Here is a 19,827-nt window from a genome sequence, read left to right as displayed (position 1 = left end):
TTTTGCATATTCCAGTGTGTGTTTAGAGGTCTTGGGGAGTACTACTGCATATGTGAAAAAAAGTAGTATAAAGCCTTTAGTGGCTCCAGAGGAAGCTGCATGTACTCAATAAATTGCCTCCAATGATGTCACTCAGTGGCTAAGTTGCATTGTGGGTAGTGTAGGCACCAGGTTTTGAAAAGCAGCCCACTGGCCTCGCATTGCGCTCCTGTTGGACTCATTTTAGACAGTAAAAACAAATTATCAAAATTGATACAGTAGCACAAGAGATATCCCCTTTTTTATTCCACGCATTCTTCTTTCTTTTCAAAACCTGACTCCTACATTACCCACAATGCAACATAGCCATCAATGGAGGCAGTTTATGAGATTACATGCAGCTTCCTCTGGAGCCACAAAAGTCTAAGTTATACTTTGTTCACAAATGCAGTATTACTCCCCAAGACCTCTAAACACACTATAATGTGTACACTTAGTGGAGTTACCCTTGAAGTTTCAGTCTTGGCCCTCCAAGTGAGAACGTTTGGGGACCCCTCGTGTATGTCCAGCTGGTTGTGGTGGATGTTGGGTAAAATATTAATTGATCAATTAGCTTGTAAAATTTTACTGAAAGGAACAAACGTATTGCTTGATCTTACAAACTTGTTAATTGCGGTCGTATAACGTCGGAAAAGAGGAGCGCAGCCAAACATACTGGTGAAAAAAATCTTTAAACCCTGTAGCAGCACACAGTTGGAAACTTGAAGTCACTCTTGTAAAGCAGATAACAGTCTGCTTAAACACAACGTTAGTATTTAATATAAAGTGTGGACGTTAAAATGGAAGTGGAGTAATGGAATCCAGAGAAGATCACGGCGTCTGCAGCAGTAGAGTTCCTCTGGATTACTTTAGCGCCCTCGGTTTTCTCTTACGTCTGTTTTATCTCCGTCCCATTGGCTGAACATTAGAGCCTCTAGATTCCTGGTTGCTATCAGATTTTTTTTTTTTTGTAACATATTATGAAACCCACTCAATTGCAGACACTATTGTCCCGAGATTGCTGGCAGTTTAGCAAATAATTGGATCTAAGTGGTTACACATGACAGTGGCAATGGGGTCACAGTATTAGAGCTTTGATTTTGAAAAACCATTGGAAATATTATGAGTTTTGATAAGTGCAGCAAGATGAATCTGTAAGAATTCAATCCATTCATTACGGCAGCGTGCTGGCTTTTATGTGTGCGTGTGCGAGCCAGAGGATCTGGTCTGGTTTCAGTCGCTCCGTCATAATATCCACAGTCACTGAGAAAGAATGTGTCTGCTGAAAACCTGCAGCTAAATTATCTAAACAAATTGGGTTACTTTTGTGTCTGGGATCTGATACTCGAACACATTTAGATAGGAGACTTTGATTTTGAATGGGTTTAGTGTTTATTTTGTGATGCAGATTTTGCTACCGTAAAGATCTGTGTCTAATTTTCGTCCAATATTCCAAGCTGTGTAAGAAAAAAAATGGAATCAAAGTGGACGCAAATTACCTAGCATAAATAGCTAAATGGATTACACAAGGTAAAAGTACATCTTTGGGCCTATTCATTAAAGCTATATTCCCTCAGTTTATCATACGGCATGCATTTCTCACAGTTTCTCCTGACACAGCGCTTCAGAGGCTCGGTTTATGTGGCTCGCATTCTGAGGTTTAGGAAACACGCGTTGAAAAGCCACCGAGCCACACGGATCACAGCAGGTCAGGACTCAGACAGGGCCTGTGGCTTGGCTGGACCCTTCCTGTGTATATCTGTGATCGTGGAGCTACCACCTCACGCCAGACACTCTCATTACTGAATCATAATATGACAAATGTCAGTGCGGCTGACTGCTCTGACAGGATGATCTGGCAGAGTCACTTTCCCCCACAAGGCCGCGAGCTCGTTATCTGGGACATGAAGCTTGTGTTTAAGCTGTGATTTAAACATGCTTACTTTATGGCTCATTTTTTTATTAAATTTAACAGCCTGGTCTCACCAAATGGCATTTAAATAACACACCGATGTCTTGAGTCATTTCCTGTATTATCACAACACATCTTTTGCTTTTGCGTGTGAATTTAGGTGTGAATGTCAAGCAGAAAAAAATGTCAAGTGACGTAATATAGAAAGCAAGAAAGTATGCATGTGGAGGAAGCTGGATGAGACTTATTTTAACATATGAAATAACCTTGGCCTTTTTTAAAACCTTACCGAGTGGTTTTGTTGCCTAAACCTAACCAAACAGCATCTGTTACACAATTTTAACTACTTATTTACATATAACTGTTACCATGACTACGAGGGTCATCTGACTATGATGAGGAATGGCGACGGTCACCTGACTTTGTCCTTTCCCACATCTGAAACTCATTAAATGTGTGAAAGGCTTAAAATGTGAGAAATGGTACGTAAAGCGTTCTTAAAGGTTGCGTGCTATTTATACGCCATTGCATGAGATCACGTTGAATTTAAAGGAGACATATCATGCTCTCTTGGCTTCTGTTGGTGCGAACTTTGACCTTTTCAATTTTGAAGATCTTTTACATGCAGAACATTTATAAAACACTGAAGGAAAAAAGAAAAAGGCATAAGAGGTCCGCTTTAACAGTGAATTTACGCTGTTTTCTGCATCAGATGTTCGGAGGGTAAAATGTCGGTTTGTTTGTGATTAAAAGAGCAGACTCTAATCCCCGCAAACATTTCACCACCACTGCATAAAACACTGTTCCTCTGTGGAGACAACTGATATATCTGCGAACAGCACACACACTGCACAGTCACAGAAACCATAAATTTGCCTTGAATCTCGGATATTTCCTGCTGGCATTGAAAATATGAGCACATGGAAAACTCATACAGTCCAGGCACATCAGTCCAAACACCAAACAAGCACAATTGATTTGCAGAAAGACACGTTTTTCCTTTGTGACTCTCTTCTGGGAGGTCAGGGGTCGGGATGGGAAGGACACGTATGCAGTCATGGACAGTTGAATGTGGTTCAAGGACGAGATCCGCCATTTGAACAAAATAACCACACTGTCAGATACTTGCCCCTAGCAGTCGCAGTGTTTTTGGTTGGTATTTAGGGGATGTAAATACCTGCGGCATCAGTAAACAGGAGCAGGTCTCCATCCCAGACCACTTAATAACAGCTCCCCATCTGAAATTTGTTAGCTCAGTGAAATAGTATCCTGTAGCGACGGATGTCAACAGAGAGGCCTGATCCAGCCGGGTGGGATGGGGAAAGCCGTTGGGTTTTGCAACTCTTGGCAGGGTTCGCTGTCTATTCCATGTGCAGATACTTCAGAAAGAAGAGGGTGGGAGGGATGGTCATAAAGAGAGAGCTGCAGAGAGAGACGAGGAGGGCGCGTGTGGAAGGAAAGTAGAAAAGAGAGTGAAACAAAGGTGCTGATGTAAACTTTAAAAAAGAGTGAGAGTCCTGGTAGAATCTGTCACAAGAGAATTAACCAAGTGTCCCCTGTGTTAGTGTTACAGGCAGGTTAAAGCTGCAGTGTGTAAGAACTCATACTCCAAACAAATAGGGGGCAACGTGTCACCAAAGTAACCACTAACTGCTGCTGGGTTTAGCTGCTGTTAGCCTGTGAGCCATGCAGCTAGCAGCCGTACTATCACCTCTTGTGATCAATCTTACATATCGCACATTTCATGTTTGAATATTTTAAACTAAAATTCTTACATATAGCACCTTTAAGGTAAAGTGCAAAAAAATGAATTTGTCTAAAATAATTATCATCATGCGAGCCTCAATACATCTCTGTCCCGGAACGGAATCGGTGTTTTTTAGTGTGATATCTGGGCCGAAAGTGGAGGGACAGCCCCGAGTCATGAAATGTAATTTAGTTTTCGAGATGTTAGGGTCAGGACATACTCTTCGTGTCCTCACATCCAGGAATATTCAGCGAGCATGAGAAGAAGCAGGTCAGCCATAGAAATAAAGGAGACACTGACACAGACAGACAGACTGAGAGAAAGAGGGGAAAAACTGAGGTGGAAGAAAGTAGCATGCAATCTTGGTGATTTTCCCTGGCAGCTTCTCCCACTGCCCCTGTTCTTCACACACACGCACACACACACACACACACACACACAGTACGTGCGCCTTTCACAGCTACAACTGTTAAAACCTAAACACTGACAGTCAAAGGAAGATAAACACTGCCGAAGTTAAAGATCACATTTTCTTCCTCTCCCACCAGTGACCGCTCGCAGTGCAGAGACTTACCAAGCAGTGGGTGAATGGGTTTACTTCAGGGGAGGGAATGATCATAACCACTGAACTGTAAGTGTCCTACTGTTGACATGTGACCCACGGTGGTTATAAACCTCAACGGGTCCCCTGACTCTCCTGATTGTACTCGGCTGAGCTCAGTTTCTCTGAAAACAACATGCGAACAAATAGGGAAATCCTTTCACGCTCACTAAGCCTTTTTTATAGTGTGAAGCATTGAGAGATTAAACGATGAAAGGCTACAGCAGTGGTACACAAACCTCAGCTCTGAGGTGTTTAGCTCAAGAAGGAGCCATGGTGATTTGAACTAAGTGCTGTGCGGTTATAATGCAGCTTTTAAATGTTTATGTATAATGATTTTCAAATTAATTTGAGGTTACACTTTATGTTACCCCCCAAAGCCCACCACTACATCCTTTAATTAGCATTTCTAAACAGTATATAAACATAAGAAATAGTTTAAAACACACTTAAATATAGTTGTATAAGAGAAAACTGACAATATACTGACACAGTTGTTATCATCTGTCCTAATGTTTTCTATGAATATGAAATATCAGTGCAGTTATGTATCCTATTTATTAGTGTAATACTCAATATAATGATATGTATGTAAAGTTAATATCCAAAAACAAATAAACACTATTGGAAACATTTATAAACCAACACCAATTTGATTCATTGTTACAACAACATTTTTTAAATGACATATGTTCTCAAAACAAGCCAAAACTAGGTTGATATTTCCTGGAGTGCACAAAAAACATGATTAAGGAGAATAAATTAAAACAGAAATATCAGTTTTTGCATATAAATGCCTCTTTTATTCATGAAGTACTAATTTACTGTACTTCATCACTTGTGACAATTGCAAAAATCATATCCACTGATGAAGGCCATGAGATGCAGCTAAAAGCCCTAGAAGCTATCTAGCTAGCAGACCTTGAGTTAATGATTTTTTCCTTTTCAAACAGAATATTCATGCTTAACGCTTCTTCGTGAGCTCTAAACACATTTAGAATCTGCCTTTTTAAATGATTTTCACATTTTTGAATAGTTAATAAATGTCTTTACAATACATTGAAAGGACATGCTAATGTGTAATGCTAATGCTAATAAGCATATAATATGCATATACTGTATATATACACATTTATGCTATACTGTGTTATCATCATTCTTTAAGGAATGAATTGTTAACGAGTACAAAAATGAAAATGTACTTATTTGCATATGTAGCGTCATTATAGTGCATTATAATAATTTATTAAGTATGAATATATTCATTCAATTATGTATTATACATTCAATTATAAAATATTAATATATTATAAATGCTTAATACAGGCAGTTTAAGTTAATTGTTCCCATCTAAGGGTTGGTATGACTTACTAATAAGGTAGCCTTTATGAGGAGTTTATTTATTATAACTATTTATTGTTGTATAAATCTAATGTTTTATAACAATGTTATAAGCCATTAATAATATCAACTTTTAAGACGTAATATGGCCATCTGTTTGGTAAAATGCATTTTTGAATCATTTATTAACCATGAACACAATCATTCAATGCAGTTAATTACAACTTATAAGCACTGTCCCATTGTTTTTCTGCCCTGAAAGTTAAAGCTGATTCTTCAGTGAGACTTCTCTAATCCGTTAGACCTTCTAGTAATTGAACACGAGACATGTCTTTCTGCTCATGCTGTAAATCAGCCATGTCAAATCTGCAGGGAGCTCGAGTTGGAAAGCTCGGCTCCCAAACACAGTGTGAATGAAAATGTCACGTACGCTTTAATTAAATCAGTTAGATTTACTGCGTCATAGAGTGAAGTAGCAGGCTCTTGTTTCTGTTAAGGCATTTAAGGAGCAGGTTCGTTTCCTAAGCCCCAGCGACTGTATGATTTGAAGCAGTAACGAACAGAAGCAGGTGAAAATGTGGCGCTATAGTATGATTTACAGGTGGCAGCAAACGTCTCCTATCACCTACCGTCCCTGGAGGAGTAGCCCTCTTCGTCTGACTCTGACACTTGAAAACTATACTATACAGCCTCCAGATGGATGAAAGTTTCTGCCTATGAAAATCAAAGCGAGGTCGAGGGTGTTGGAAAGGAGATAGTGGAGTGGAGCATTTGCCAAGATGGCCTCTATCCTGCTTCCAGACTGGTCTACGTGAACAAGTCCACGATGTGCCCTGAGGTGACCTCCTCTTCGGTCTCTTTGAATCCCTGCAGGCGTCGAGGATTTAGAGTTGTAGGGCACCTCTCGGGGTCAGCAGACAGAGTGTTAATCAGATCGCACTCTGCCTCGGTACAGAGTCAGATCACTGGAGCTCAGCGGGGATGGTGAAAAGAGAGAGGCCATGTCTGTATGTGCAGCAGGAGCTATTTAAGATTTTGTTACCTTTAGCGTACTGTTCATTGCCTCCTCTCTGACTTTAGGTTAGAAGCCTGCAGAAACTGTCTGTCCAGCTCAAGCCAGTCGCAGAATAAATGTTGGTAATGTGCGTTTATTTGTTGCAACTTCATGTTTCTTTTGGTTCAGTTTTCTATTTCATGTTGTGATAATGCTGTGCTTATGGTCTGGTTAGGTTTAGGCACAAGAAACACTTGGTTAGGTTTAGGAAAAGATCACGTTTTGGCTTAAAATTCCTGATTTTGTCGCCACAAATACGCCTGGAAATGTCCTGACATCTCGTTAAAGAATATCCGACAACTGCTAAAACGTTGTCTTGAACAGTGGCAGTCTTGGCTTCTGCACTGATCCAGCAGGATCAGTGGAAATGCAACTCTTATCAGAGCAAACTTTCTTCGTGTTGCAACTTTACGTTTCTTTAGGTTTCAATTTCAATTTTCTGTTGTTACAACACTGTGTTTATGGTCTTGTTAGGTTTAGGCCCCCCAAAAAAACACTTGATCAGGGTTAGGAAGATATCTTTTTTCAGCTTAGAAATACCTGGTTTTGTCACCACAAATACAGCTGGAAATGTCCTGACATCTCCTTAAAAATATCTGGTTTTCTCACCACAAACATGCCTGGAAAGTGTCCCAAAGTCTCGTTACAAAACATCCAGTGACTTCATGCTAAAAAAATATTCAAACGCCCTCTTGAGCAGTGGTCACTGGCTTTGCAGCCTTCAGGATCAGCAGAAATGTTACTTTCATCAGAGCATGCTTTCCAAAGCTGTAATACAACCCAAAAGAGACTAGAAGTGCAAGTTTGAGCACTGGATTGTGTAGTGTGCTGTAGTTCTACTTATATCTGAATAATAAGAAAAGAAGAGTCCAAAAGCCATGCTAGTGTCCCCTGGAGGCCAAATGTTTGCCCAAAGTTTTGGCACCCTTACAGACCAAAACTCTTGCTAGCAGAGTGCAGAACAGATGGGTTCAGCAAAGGCCGCGATGAGCAGATACACACTCACCAAGCAGACATGCACATTAAAAAACAGGAAGCAGCCTCTCTGAGCCATCTATCTGTGATGGATAGTGAATAATAAAGCTTGCATTGAGGTAAGCGTTTTTGGACACAGCGAACACAGTTTCTCTATGTATAAATACAAGAAAAACAATCCTGAAATCCCACATAACAACTGACAGGCAACAGGTGATTTAAAGAGGCACAATACAAATGCAGTCATAAATCGCACTATATGCAGGTGCACTGCCAAATTCTCACTCAGACGGCTGCGACCCGCTGAAGTATGATTGTTTCAATATGCTCATATTTTTTCACTGTGTGCCATTTTCAGAACCAGTGAAATCTGGAGCCGTCTGCGTCAGCCTCCGCAGGAGCATACGTTTCTAATTCTGAATCAATCACAACGAGTTTATCAGATGGCTGAGTTATTTTACCATAAACCCATTGGTAATGAGCCATGCAAAGAGTTTGAATCTGTCTCCTTTTATATCTCAATCACAGAGATGTGTGTGTTTCACTCAGTCTTGGTGTGTTTTCAGGCTGGGGTGTTTGCTTTATGCGGTTGTGCTTCACCAGTTGTGTGAAACTGAGCTTTTGATTTCTCGCAGTCTTGAGTCATCCGTACATACTTTCTGTCAGAAGCTCTCAAACTTCGTACTTTTATGTTTGCGTTTGATAAACACTTTGTTGAGTTCTGCTGTGGTGTTGTTCTGCTGCAGCTAAACAAACACTTCACAAGTCAACGCAATCAAGCTCAAGTGTGTAATCAGAATAACTGAGAGCACCATTTTGCCGCTTAGCATTTGAGCATCTGCACTGCGCTTGTTAACCTCGCCTGTCAATCAAACAGTGTGGGTGGAACTGTGGCATCCTTTGCTTTTTCCGTTGAAAACCTTCACAGTACCCAGATGTTGTCTTTAAGTAACAACAGTAGCAAAACCACAGTGTAGAAGTACTCTGAAAAAGTCCTGTATTTTAGTTTTTACTCAAGTAAAAGTACAAAAAAAAATTGCCTTAAAAGACACCATAAGTAACAAAAGTAAAAGTTCTCATTATGCAAATTGGCAAATTTCAAATAAAGTACATAACATTATTATAATTGATGCATTAATGTGCTCATCTTTTAATGGTGAAGCTGGTAAACGTGGTTTACAAACTTAGTCTTCAAAGTAACTTGTAACTCAAGTTGTCAAATACATGTAATGGAGTAAAAAGTACAATGTTTGCCTTTAAATTGTAATTGAGTAGTTGTACACGTAGCAGAAAATGGAAATACTCAAGTAGGGGGGTAAAAAGTAAAAGCATCTCACTTAAAGGTCCAATATGAAGGATTTAGTGGCATGTAGTGGTGAAATTGCAGATTGTGACCAACTGAACTCCCCTCATCTCACCCTGCATATTATGATTATATTCCATTTGTGACCAGTTGTTTTGGGCGGCAGTAGCTCGGTCCATAGGGACTTGGCTTGCTGACTGAGACCTGCACAAACCAGTTAGTATTGAGCTTGGACTGGTAGCTGGAGAGGTGCCAGTTCACCTCCTGGGCACTGCTAAGGTGCCCTTGAGCAAGGCACTAAACCTCTAACTGCTCAGGGCTCTCATCACATTAATGCATGTGTATGTATATCGGGCCTGTGTGTGTATAAAAGATAACAACAAAAATTAAATTTCCCTAACCCTCTCTAAAAAATGATTAATGAAGTACATATTTCTTTTTCTTCTACTTCTTCTTTTGCCAATAGATCTTTCTATATTCAGTACCCTTTAAGTACTGCACTTAGTAGTAGTTATTTGGCAGCTAGTGTACTAGATCAGTGGGTCCCAACCTGGGGGTCTGGACCCATGAGTCCTGACATAAGTCTTTGGTGTAAGGATAAGAGGAGAAAACCAAATCAGTCTCTCAAACCAAATTACAGGTTTATTGTTTCTGGCCTTTTCTTGTAAAATACTGGAAAGGTAGAAAAAAAACACCTTTTGGGGCCAAAAAATCATTTGAGTGAAACAATCTGCAAAGGAGAAAAAATATGGATTCACTCATCAGTCACGTCCAGAGTAAGGCATTAACCTGTCTTACATATTATTAAACATTACTTCATTTTAAGAGGTTAATGTATTTGGAAGCAACTGTTTGATAGATGATAGTATCAACATGTCAGCTTATATCAATTCATATGAATTTTGTGAATTTCTAAAAATTTAAATTAGTTTGTTTTGTTTGTTTGTTTAGTTTTGTGAGGGCAAGCAACATTTCTTTTTCTTCTGTCCAGCTGTGAGAAGCACCTTTTATTTTGGAACATGATCATCCATTACTGCACTCAAAAATAGATTTTTGTATCCAGTTCAAGAAAAAAAAAGTCATTTTCTCTTTAATTCTTCAGTTTGTTATCGTTTGCAATGAGGTCTGAACCGACTGCGCGATGATTTCACAGAAGTCAGTGATGAGGGCACAGGAGAGCAGCTCCAACCATGTAAACACCTCCCCCTCATCCTCCCAGGAGACCGACCTCGAGTGAGCACACCCGCGGCCTCCTGGGCCCGGGAGGAAATGAGAGGAGGAGGAGGAGAGGGAAGTGGCAGGCTCACAAAGAGAGACAGAGTGAGGGGAGATAGGGAGAGGCACAGCACACCATGAGAGATCAAAGACGAAGGTTATGCACCACTGCGGCCAAAACAAGCACATCAGTGGCGGGGCTTTTAGTAAAAGTTGTTGTCTTTAGATTTTCTAATTTGGGACGCTGCTGTTTAATTGTTCTCGAGCCTGGATCTCATCATCTCTGGTTAATATTCAGGTGATTTTAATCTGGACCAGGCAGGCACCTAAGCTCTCCTGGGTCGGGTCATTTGGTTTGGCAACATGTCAGATTCAGCGGACTACAGAGAGCAATAAAGCATGTCCTCTGAACAATGAGGCACATCAGAGACTCGCAGCTCCACTTTGTCTCTCTGCATGAGGCACAGAGACGATATGTCATCTTGATTTCTCAAGGCAGCTCCGGCTCTGTGATCCGACTGAGCCAGGAGCCCTCGTCTAAAAACAGCAGCAGACGTATTGATTGGAAATCTCTTCAGTGACGTCAGAGCTCCTGCTGTTTACACTCTACACTTTATTTCTTATTTTCTCTTCAGCTCTCCAAAATAATGACTGCATCACTCTTCATTTAGCACATCTGCTCTGGTTCCCTGTGTACTGTACTGTTGAAGTTTAAAATCTTGCCTCTGGTTCATTAAACACAGTAACACACAGTATTTCTAGTTATAGGCTTGGTATTAGAAGTGGGTGTAACAACAAAGTTGAAGACAAAATGTATGAATTCATTATGAAATTGTGCCCCAAGTAGTGCCAAAAGATATTCAAGCTCAACCCTCTGGACTTGCGGACTGAGCCCTGGCAGACGTCATTTGTACATACTGTGATGTGTTCACTGTCATCATGTAAAGTCTAAGAAGGCATGAGACTGCAAGGCAATATAAACTGCTTCTAGACTACAAGACTACAGTAATAAAATGCATTTGATTATCTCTTTAGCCTATACTACTACATATTTCTGTGTTTTAACATTGGAGACAGCATTTTTTTTCTGGCCTACATGATTCAAGTAATGCTTGAATAAAGTTCTTCTCTGTTGGCAACTGGAAAAACTACACTTTTAAGTCAATATTGCAATGAATTGTGGGTAATAAATTCAGTGAAGTCAGTGGTGAATTCTGCAGAAAGTCTGCCTGATGGCCCTTGTGGACTGGATGAATTGTGGGTTCAGACAGCCCTCGGCATTCACAGACTTCCCGCTTACCCCGAGTCTGCAAGATTCCGGACATTTGTATGCAGCCGACCTCTAGCATTAAGGTGGTTAAGCCTGTATGTTGCCTGAGAGGCAACACCCGGGGCAAAGACAGTCGGCCAAGATCTCCTAGCTCCACGCTGCTGCTCATTAAGCTTGTTGCTTTGAGCACTCAGTAATAATTGAAGGTGTCTGAGATGAGTGTGTCAACAGTTTTATCAGATCAGATCTTCTCTCGGCTGGACAGTAGGAACAAATTTGAGTGGCATGTACACTCTGTCCTCAGAAGAAATGAAGAAATTCCCTTCACTCTATAAGTCCAAATCACACATTTTTCACAGCACCATTGTTCACTTCAGCAGGGTAAGGAGGGGATTGGCCTGCAGCACTGCGGGGCGGTTTGTAAAACCTCAGCTCTTGGGGTTAAACTCAGTTTTGTTTTAAGACAAACCCTCGCTCTGCAGCACCATCTCCCTCCTCTTTCTTTTATTTTTTTCTCTTCTCTCTATCTCGTCTGTCAGTTGTGGAGACTGAGTGGTTCCACATGGGAAAGCCCGGGGCTTCACACATCAGACTAGCTGTGGGGATGAAATATGCTGTCTGTACATATCATCACATCATTAGGCCCAAAGGGATCCCGGCGATGGATTAGAGGCTGTCTACCTGCGAGGCTCCGATGAATTTATGAAGCACTTTATCATGATGAAGCATTAGTGGAACACTTTGTCTCTTTCCATTTGTGTTTATCTGTGGGAATAATGATTGTGTCTCGCTCATCCTCTTTCACGCCCTCCGTCTTAATTCCTCTCTGTCTGTCATTTATGTGTGTGTTCTGACCTTTGACCTCTCCCTGTTTTGGACGCTGCTAGTTATCGGCGAAAGATAAGTGACGTCGCCCGAGCCTCTCCGTCCGTCCAGCCGTTTGAGCCGTGCGTGGGCGGCTGCAAATTGTCCATTAAGTGTTTCTGCTGAGGCCGAGAGAAGATTTGATATAGCGGGGAAACAAAAGTAATATGTACCAGGAAATTCAATTGTCTCTCTCCAGCAAGTTTGAGCTTTAGTTTGGCTTCCCCACCAAATCAATTTCACATGAAAGCAGTTCAGATGAGGTTCAGCTCTGAGTGTGTCCTGCAGCCAGTCTCCTCCTGCACAGATCCGATGCTGCTGTTTATCTGTGTTTGTACGAAAGAGCTCGTATGACTCACACTTACTTCCTCAAATGCTGCTGAGTGCCACAATAGAAGGAAGCTACCTCCTCTTTCTCACTAACCTGGTGTGCTACTACAGGAGGTACAAGCAAGCATAGGAAACACCCTCTCTTTGCTACAGTGTGAAGGTCCTTGACCCTGACACGGCTGAGGTTTATTCATGCAGTGAAAGTGAGGAAAGCTCAGGAAGGTGCCCTCCAGAGTCTCCAAGTGAGAACAGAAGTCCCTGTCAGTGAGCCTCCGTCAGTTCAGAGGTTTTGTTTTGGTTCGTCAGCTGAGGAAGGTGAAGTCACTCTCTGCCAGGTCATTGCCAGTCAGGACTGATTTGGCTGAGGGTGATCATGTTACGACAGCAGGAACCTCCTGGAGGCTCTGCGTCTTACCAAACCAGAGGGCATCCTCTGCTCTCCGAGGAAGCCCGGCTTTTATCGAACCCCTCTCCACAGCGCTCTCCTCTAACAATGCTAACTAAATCCCCAGTGCGGGTCAGGTTCACGCTGAACTCTCAGAGAAGCCAAATGAAGTTATAATACCAAGGCTTGGATTACTGAATAAAAAGGAGGCCAAACTGCAGCACCATAACTTCATTCAAAAGTACCTGTTTCTGCTATGGAAAAACGTTGGAGTGCATCACCTTCCAGTGTCAGACCTAGTTGAAACAAAAAACTAAAAACTGTGACACAGGTGTTTTAAGTCAACTTACAAAAAAGCAACAACCCTTAAACTGTCATGTTTCTTTGATTGACATGACAAACACTGAGTCAAATCAATACTGAGTGGCGAGGGGCAAAATAAGCCCTCTCCCTCAAAATGTGAAATGGCACAATGAGCACAATGTCAGAAATATGAAGTGAAAACACTTCTGGAGATGTATCAGCCCTGTGTATAAAGTGTTACACACCTGAGACCTAATTTCTAAAATTGTTCTTAGATTTAAACGTGGTCTTACGATCATATCTGATGGTCGATTCATTAAAGATGGCGATGGTGGAGGAAACTGAAGCCGGGTAACACATAATCACTGCTGCTGTGAACAAGGTGGAGAGAAAAAGACAGACCTGTGTCTGGTATTTTAAAAGAAATGATCTGACCTCAAAGGAATCGTTAACCAGAAAATTTAAAATTCAGACATTATCTACTCACCCTCATGCAGATGGAAAGTCAGGTGAAGTTTTCCGGAGCTTGACGTCATTAGTCGCAGATAATGACTGAATTTTCATTTTTGGGTGAACTTATCCTTTAAACTACAAGAGAAAGAAAAAAAATAGCCATACATAACCGCAGCATTAATAAAGACTGTAGGTTGGCTAGTTCCTCACACCTTTCATTGATAACTCCTATCACATTGTTCGATAAGCTCATACAGTTCACCACAGGCTTGGACACATATGTATATGTGCCATACTGCAGAACCACGACATAACCAGCAGTAAAATCACTTAATAACATAATTTCGACATCAAATACGTTTTTATTTAGACCTGTTTTTTTTTGCTTAAGTCATCCTTAAAATCAAAACTGAAACATAAGTCAGTTTTATAAACGAGGCCCCAGGCTTTTTTTTTCCACTTATAAAACCCGGGCTCATGCAGTCATATTATAAACTGCTGTTCAGTATTTTGTCTTCTGTTAAGCCGTCATTATCATGGATATGTTACTCAAACTAGACTTCCTAGCGTGGGTTGTATATTCTCAGCAGTACCTGTAGCAACATGCCCCTCATGTTTTTTTAAACCTGGGCTATTTTTGGTCTGAAATCCCGCCGGGCCTTCTGTTATGGTTGGCTTCAGACAACCTGTCACACATGAGCAAATTGTTGCTCACCTGTGTGTGTTACATTGATGGCTTGATAATTGAAATGATGTAGTTTATAAAAGTTGACCTGTACTGTGAGGAGGCACTCCACAGGTTGAAGCAAATCATTTTCAATCCCAATTGATACAGACAAATTATTATAGCAAGGGGAACATTCATTCAGCCAGCAGCCACGCCCGATGGAGAGGGGAGTTTAGCTACAAGCCACCGGCCAAGAAACACTGGTAGGCTTTCACAAAGGAGCTGAATTGTCCATTGAACAGTCGTATTTTTATGTCACTCTCACACCTGCCCTGAAATAGATCTCCCAGCCGCCCGGCCCTAAGTATAAGTCCTGACAGGTTTGGGCTGCGGTCTGCTGATTGCACCGGCGCTGTGGCTAATAAAGGATGTCGCTCTGTTTAACCAAGACTAGCAGAGCACGTGCTTTTTTTTTTTTTTTTCAACAGGGGAATATTTGCTGTGCAGTTTTCCGCTGTTTTTGTTTATTCATGAGAGGGTATCCTCCCAGTTACAGCTTTCCATTATTAACCTGGGCAACTGAAAAAAGAAAAAAGAAAACAAGTTTCCAGTGCTGTTGAGAGGGATGCCAGGCCACAGAGAGTTCATTTACGTACGTACCTGACAATAAACATAAAACTTTGCATCTTTATTACGTAGCAGAATGTACCAATATTTTTATAAACGCATATATAGATCATGAAAGTGGAAAACAACCCTCTGGCACACTACAATGAGATTTACAAGGCCTAATTTATAGAGAAGGTCTCGCACTATGCCCCTGCCCATCCATATTATGCAAGGTTTTGAATTATTGGAGCCAAATTCCACTCTGAACAAAATGTTCCCCGGCATGTCTGACTGCCTTCTCTTAGTCAGAATATTTGTGGTTATCTCGTCACTTCATGGAAGGTGAGACTCAAAAATCAAGATCTGTCATGAGAGAGAGTTTGACTTAAAAAGGAAAAAAGACAGAACAGGGCAGATCAAGATCAGATGTCGATCTGAAGAAAATCCTAAAAACTTTTGATTTCATTAAATTAAAGTGTAAAAATGAGGATATTTGAAGGGTTTAAAATGTATGTGCACATGTGTTCATTCACAGTCATTACCTGTGCGTGTGTCATTCAGGTTTCAGGAGCTGTTCTTTACAATTTCTTCATTTCTCAGAAGTTGTTGCAACCAAATACCTATTAAACAGCTATAAATAGCAGCTTGGTGTTGTGTTGTGGTCTAACAGTTGGCCACATCCTGTTTCTGAGATTCTCACAGTGCCGACAGAGTACATAGATGAAAGCGCAGGGATCAGTGCTTTACCTTTCATTCTCTCTTTATCACTCATTTCTTCAGAACGGAACATCGCCGGGCATGCCAATGGAAAATATCAGTTGATAGAAGGCAGAAAAATAACACTGCAGTTAATATGTGGGCGGAGGAGACGTCACTATTTTTTTTACGGTGACTGAAAAGAAGAAAGGAAGCCAGTGCTTTCCTCTGAGAAAAATAAAGGGTACATTTGTGGCTTTTTGCCGACGAGCTCTTGGGTTTTCCCTTTTCCTTCTCCAAAATTACCTGGAGCAGTTTGCCTCGCGTCGGCTAACAGAGACAAGCAGTGACATTAAAGTTTGATCATTTAATTGTTACATGTGCCTGCACTTCCTTTATGTCCTGCGATGGCAGAGCTAAAAATAACCTCGGCATGTAAATGCCTGTTTAGCCCAGAGTGGAACAGAGTTGAAAACAGGCAGCAGTGTTGGCACAGGGTGGGTTTTTCCAATGGGAGTTCCTCCTGTTTAAGGAGGTGAGTCCCAACCAACCTGTTTGTGTGTGTGTGTGTGAATAGGTTGGTGTGTGGCCCACTTTTTTTTAACAAGCGCAATCTGTCCGGCAAAATATCTGTTATTATATATTTTTTGCCTCCATCCTTCTTAATAAGTGTATTTATTGCAGTGGTGTTTCACACTTCATTTCCCATAGGTCCGTTCAGCTGACATCAGTACCTTTATTGTACAAGAAAAGGCAGAAAAAACATGCATTTTTTCACATTTCTTTGGCACCATCAGCACCGACTCCATCTTGTTTCCTCCTGCTGATGCTTTCGTCTCGATCGGTGCAGATGCACAATTCACCAAACAGTATCTAGTGATAACAAACTTGCAGGCCTACTTCGGGCCTCAGAGTGGGTGGACTTCCTGTCTCGGCTCCTTAGTGCGAACGGTGGTTGCATCAGACTTTTGCTTTCTCTCTGTGTGTCTACATCAGCCCACTTTATCACAGCGAGCTCTGCAAACTGAGGGAGCTTCTTGTTTGCGTCGAGCCACGGGGCTCGAGGTCCTCGCCATCTACGTAGTCACTTCCCTCTGTTTTGCCAAAGAACACAGAGCAGATAAAGGCAGGGGGAGTGATGCGTGTCTGCCCGACTGTGGGAAAGGCGCGGGCACAGGAACTGAAGCAGGAAAGACAAGACGATGAGTTGAAAACAGAGATGTGTGTACCGGGCCGATATGAACTTTAGAGGCTGGCAGCGACAGTGATATGTTTGGATTGCGGTGACTGATATCCAGTGTTTTTCAACTTGACCGCATCTATGCCAAGAATTCAGCGTAGTATCGCCTCATGTGACTCCATTGAGGGTTACATCATCTTCAGTCAAAGTTTAAAGTGGTTCATGAAAACAAAATGCCATGTGATGCCCTTAAATGGAGGCAAAATTTGAAATCCAACACACATATACTCACATACTGTGTATCCTGGGGCAAACGGAGGCTTTAGATACTTACCTTATGATCACTTGTCTTTCCCCTGCATTCCAAGGGCTCATGGGTGCTCCTGGGGCCTGGGGCAAAGATGAGCTGCTGGGCCCTTATTAATCCCTCCACCCTGATCTCACTGTGCAAAGTGTACATATTTTCTATACTTCCTTCCACTGTATTTATATTAATTGATTTGACATTCATTTAGGATTATGAAGCATACAAGCACAACGCTGAAAGGATAAAGACATTTAAACCAGGCATAGACTCAGTAAGGCCCTGTCAAGATTAGGAAATAAAGCAGGATCCACCAGAAGGCCCTTTGTTTATTTGGGCTGTTGATGAACATTCAAAAAGAAATTCCAAAGAAAGAGACTCCAGTGATTTAGTTTTGTACTTCTATGAAGAGAAACATAGATTCTTGCCCCAAAACTCATTAGACTCACCCTGTCTGACAAACACCCATTTCTTCAAACTCCACCAATTTTGCAACACAGGCTTTATATGATGAAGTCATAAGCAGACATGTGACTCAAGTGTGGTCCAAGGCTCAAGCAAGTCCCAGGTCATCTTGTCAAGTCACAGGTTGTGTCAAGTCAAGCCAAATCGAGTCTCATAAATTATATTGTTGGCCAAGTTAAGTATTCAAGTATGATAATGAATTGAATGTGTAGCATAAATATTTTAATTCACTGAAATAAATCTGATGTAAAATATCCACTCATATTTCAGCCCCGTCCATCTTCCTGTTAAGAGAATATCTCAGTTATGAACAGAATCAAGCTCTTCAGCTACACGTGTTCCCGTCCACAATTTGAATAACTATCCATGGAATAAAATCGAATACTCAAACATAAATAATCACAGACAACTGTTCAAGTCGTCGTGTCTCAAGTCAAGTCATTTATTTTCAAGTTGCAAGTCATAAAAACAGTGACTCAAGTTGACTTGAGTCCAAGTCACTCCACTTTAAATAGCTTTAGAAAACCCCCATCACAGTTACATAAGACATCATACCACTGTTTTATTACTTGACAAGTAAACTGATCTCAGTGTGTAGAGTATGTGGTGTGTCCCTTTAAATTAGCACACATCATTCAGAGTCAGTGAGGTCCAGACCTCTCTGAGGCCCTGGAGTTGTGGGGACCTTGGCAGGGATTTAAAGTGATAACCCTCCCATCACAAACTTTGCCTCTGTAACTTGTAGGCCGATTCTATTCGTTAAGTATAATAGTGTTATAATCATCTGAATTGTTATTCAGTGTGACAGAATCTCACTTCTTCTTATACTGTGAGAAATATCCAGATCAGAAAGAGGTTGTCTTTGAAAGAATAAATCATACATATCCTGAGTTTATCCATCTCCCAGACCGTCAGAAGCTGCTTTATCTAAGTGGAACGACGTGTCTTATCTTATAATCATCTATTTAGTTTTCTTTTCTTTTCTTGTGTAAAATGTAACCATTAGCGATAATGTAACTCGAACATTCATGCCAGTAAAGCTTGTCTGAATTTGAAATGTGGTTAGTTAATAATGACCTGCAACTTCTCTCTCTTGTCTTTCTACAGTTAACGAGATCATCAGGAACGACCTCTCCAGCATTTCCGTGCACACTCACGCATAGACGTCCAGAAGCCTCCTGCAGCGGCACACACACACTCAAACAGCAGCAGCATCGACAACAAAAAAAGAGGACAAATTAAAGCGACCGAGAGATCCAGACGATGAAGAATAAAGTTTTGACCAGGATCTCCCACCTGACCATCAGCTCCTCGTCACTCAAAGACTGGCTGCAGACTTACATTGACAATCACTGGCGAGCTCCATTTGAATAAACAGATGAATGTTCTATTTACAAAAAAGGGAAGTGATATCAGGGGCAAAGTACACGACTACACTTGCCTTAAATTCACAGCAGATGTTCTTTAGTGGACCAAACAGCTCAATGAGACTGATCTATCGTTGACAATCTTCATTTTCGAGTGTGATCTGTATGTTAATGCATGGACAAGCTAATGGGACAGTAAGTGTCGCGCTTCATCACTTTGGTTCATTTGTTCGTGCAGTCAGTCCGCAAACAACCGAATCGGTGCCTTACAGCAGTGATACTGACAGCAAACAGCAGCAGCAGCAGTCACACGAGTGCAAACTGTTGGTTGCGACCCAAAGTGGAAGTTTTTATATGAGCTTTTTGTATCATTTCAACGATTTGTTTACAGGGAAACAGAATAAAAGGCTGGAAAATATGTAGGGAATATGTGAATAGATTAGAATTGTATTTTCTTCCTGCTTCCTCATTATTATCTCATTGTTCATTTATACTGAATGTTATTGTATGATATTCTTTTGTATAAACATGTATTTGAAAATGTACTTATACGTATGTATGCCTTATGCTTATATCATGCAGTTTGCTATTTAGCTTTCTTTTTCATTCGTCTCCCCCCGATATGATTTGTACCATTTCTACTATCCTGCATTATGCTTTTTCACCTTAGTGCCTATTTTTTATCATCCTGCCCCCGTCTTCCAGTCCTTCCAAACCAACCCATGTCATAATGATGCACAGACAATCAGAGAAATATATAAAACATAT

The 19,827-nt window shown here is 41.1% G+C and overlaps 1 protein-coding gene across 2 annotated transcripts in view; it reads left to right on the top strand.

Moving 5' to 3' along the window:
* Positions 1-19,601, top strand: part of LOC141012140 (nuclear factor of activated T-cells, cytoplasmic 1-like) — a 70,620-nt gene extending 51,019 nt beyond the window's left edge. Inside the window, exon 9 of one of the 2 annotated variants that reach the window (XM_073485543.1) lies at positions 18,800-19,601. In XM_073485543.1, the coding sequence (XP_073341644.1) occupies positions 18,800-18,855 (56 nt within the window). In that variant the 3' untranslated portion in view covers positions 18,856-19,601. The remainder of the gene's footprint in view (positions 1-18,799) is intronic. The other variant, XM_073485542.1, reaches the window with a different exon arrangement.
* Positions 19,602-19,827: the final 226 nt, after the last annotated feature.

This window comes from Pagrus major, chromosome 17, assembly GCF_040436345.1.
Source record: "Pagrus major chromosome 17, Pma_NU_1.0".
NCBI classification, from domain to species: Eukaryota; Metazoa; Chordata; class Actinopteri; order Spariformes; family Sparidae; genus Pagrus; species Pagrus major.
This window is presented reverse-complemented; position numbering and strand designations above follow the sequence as displayed.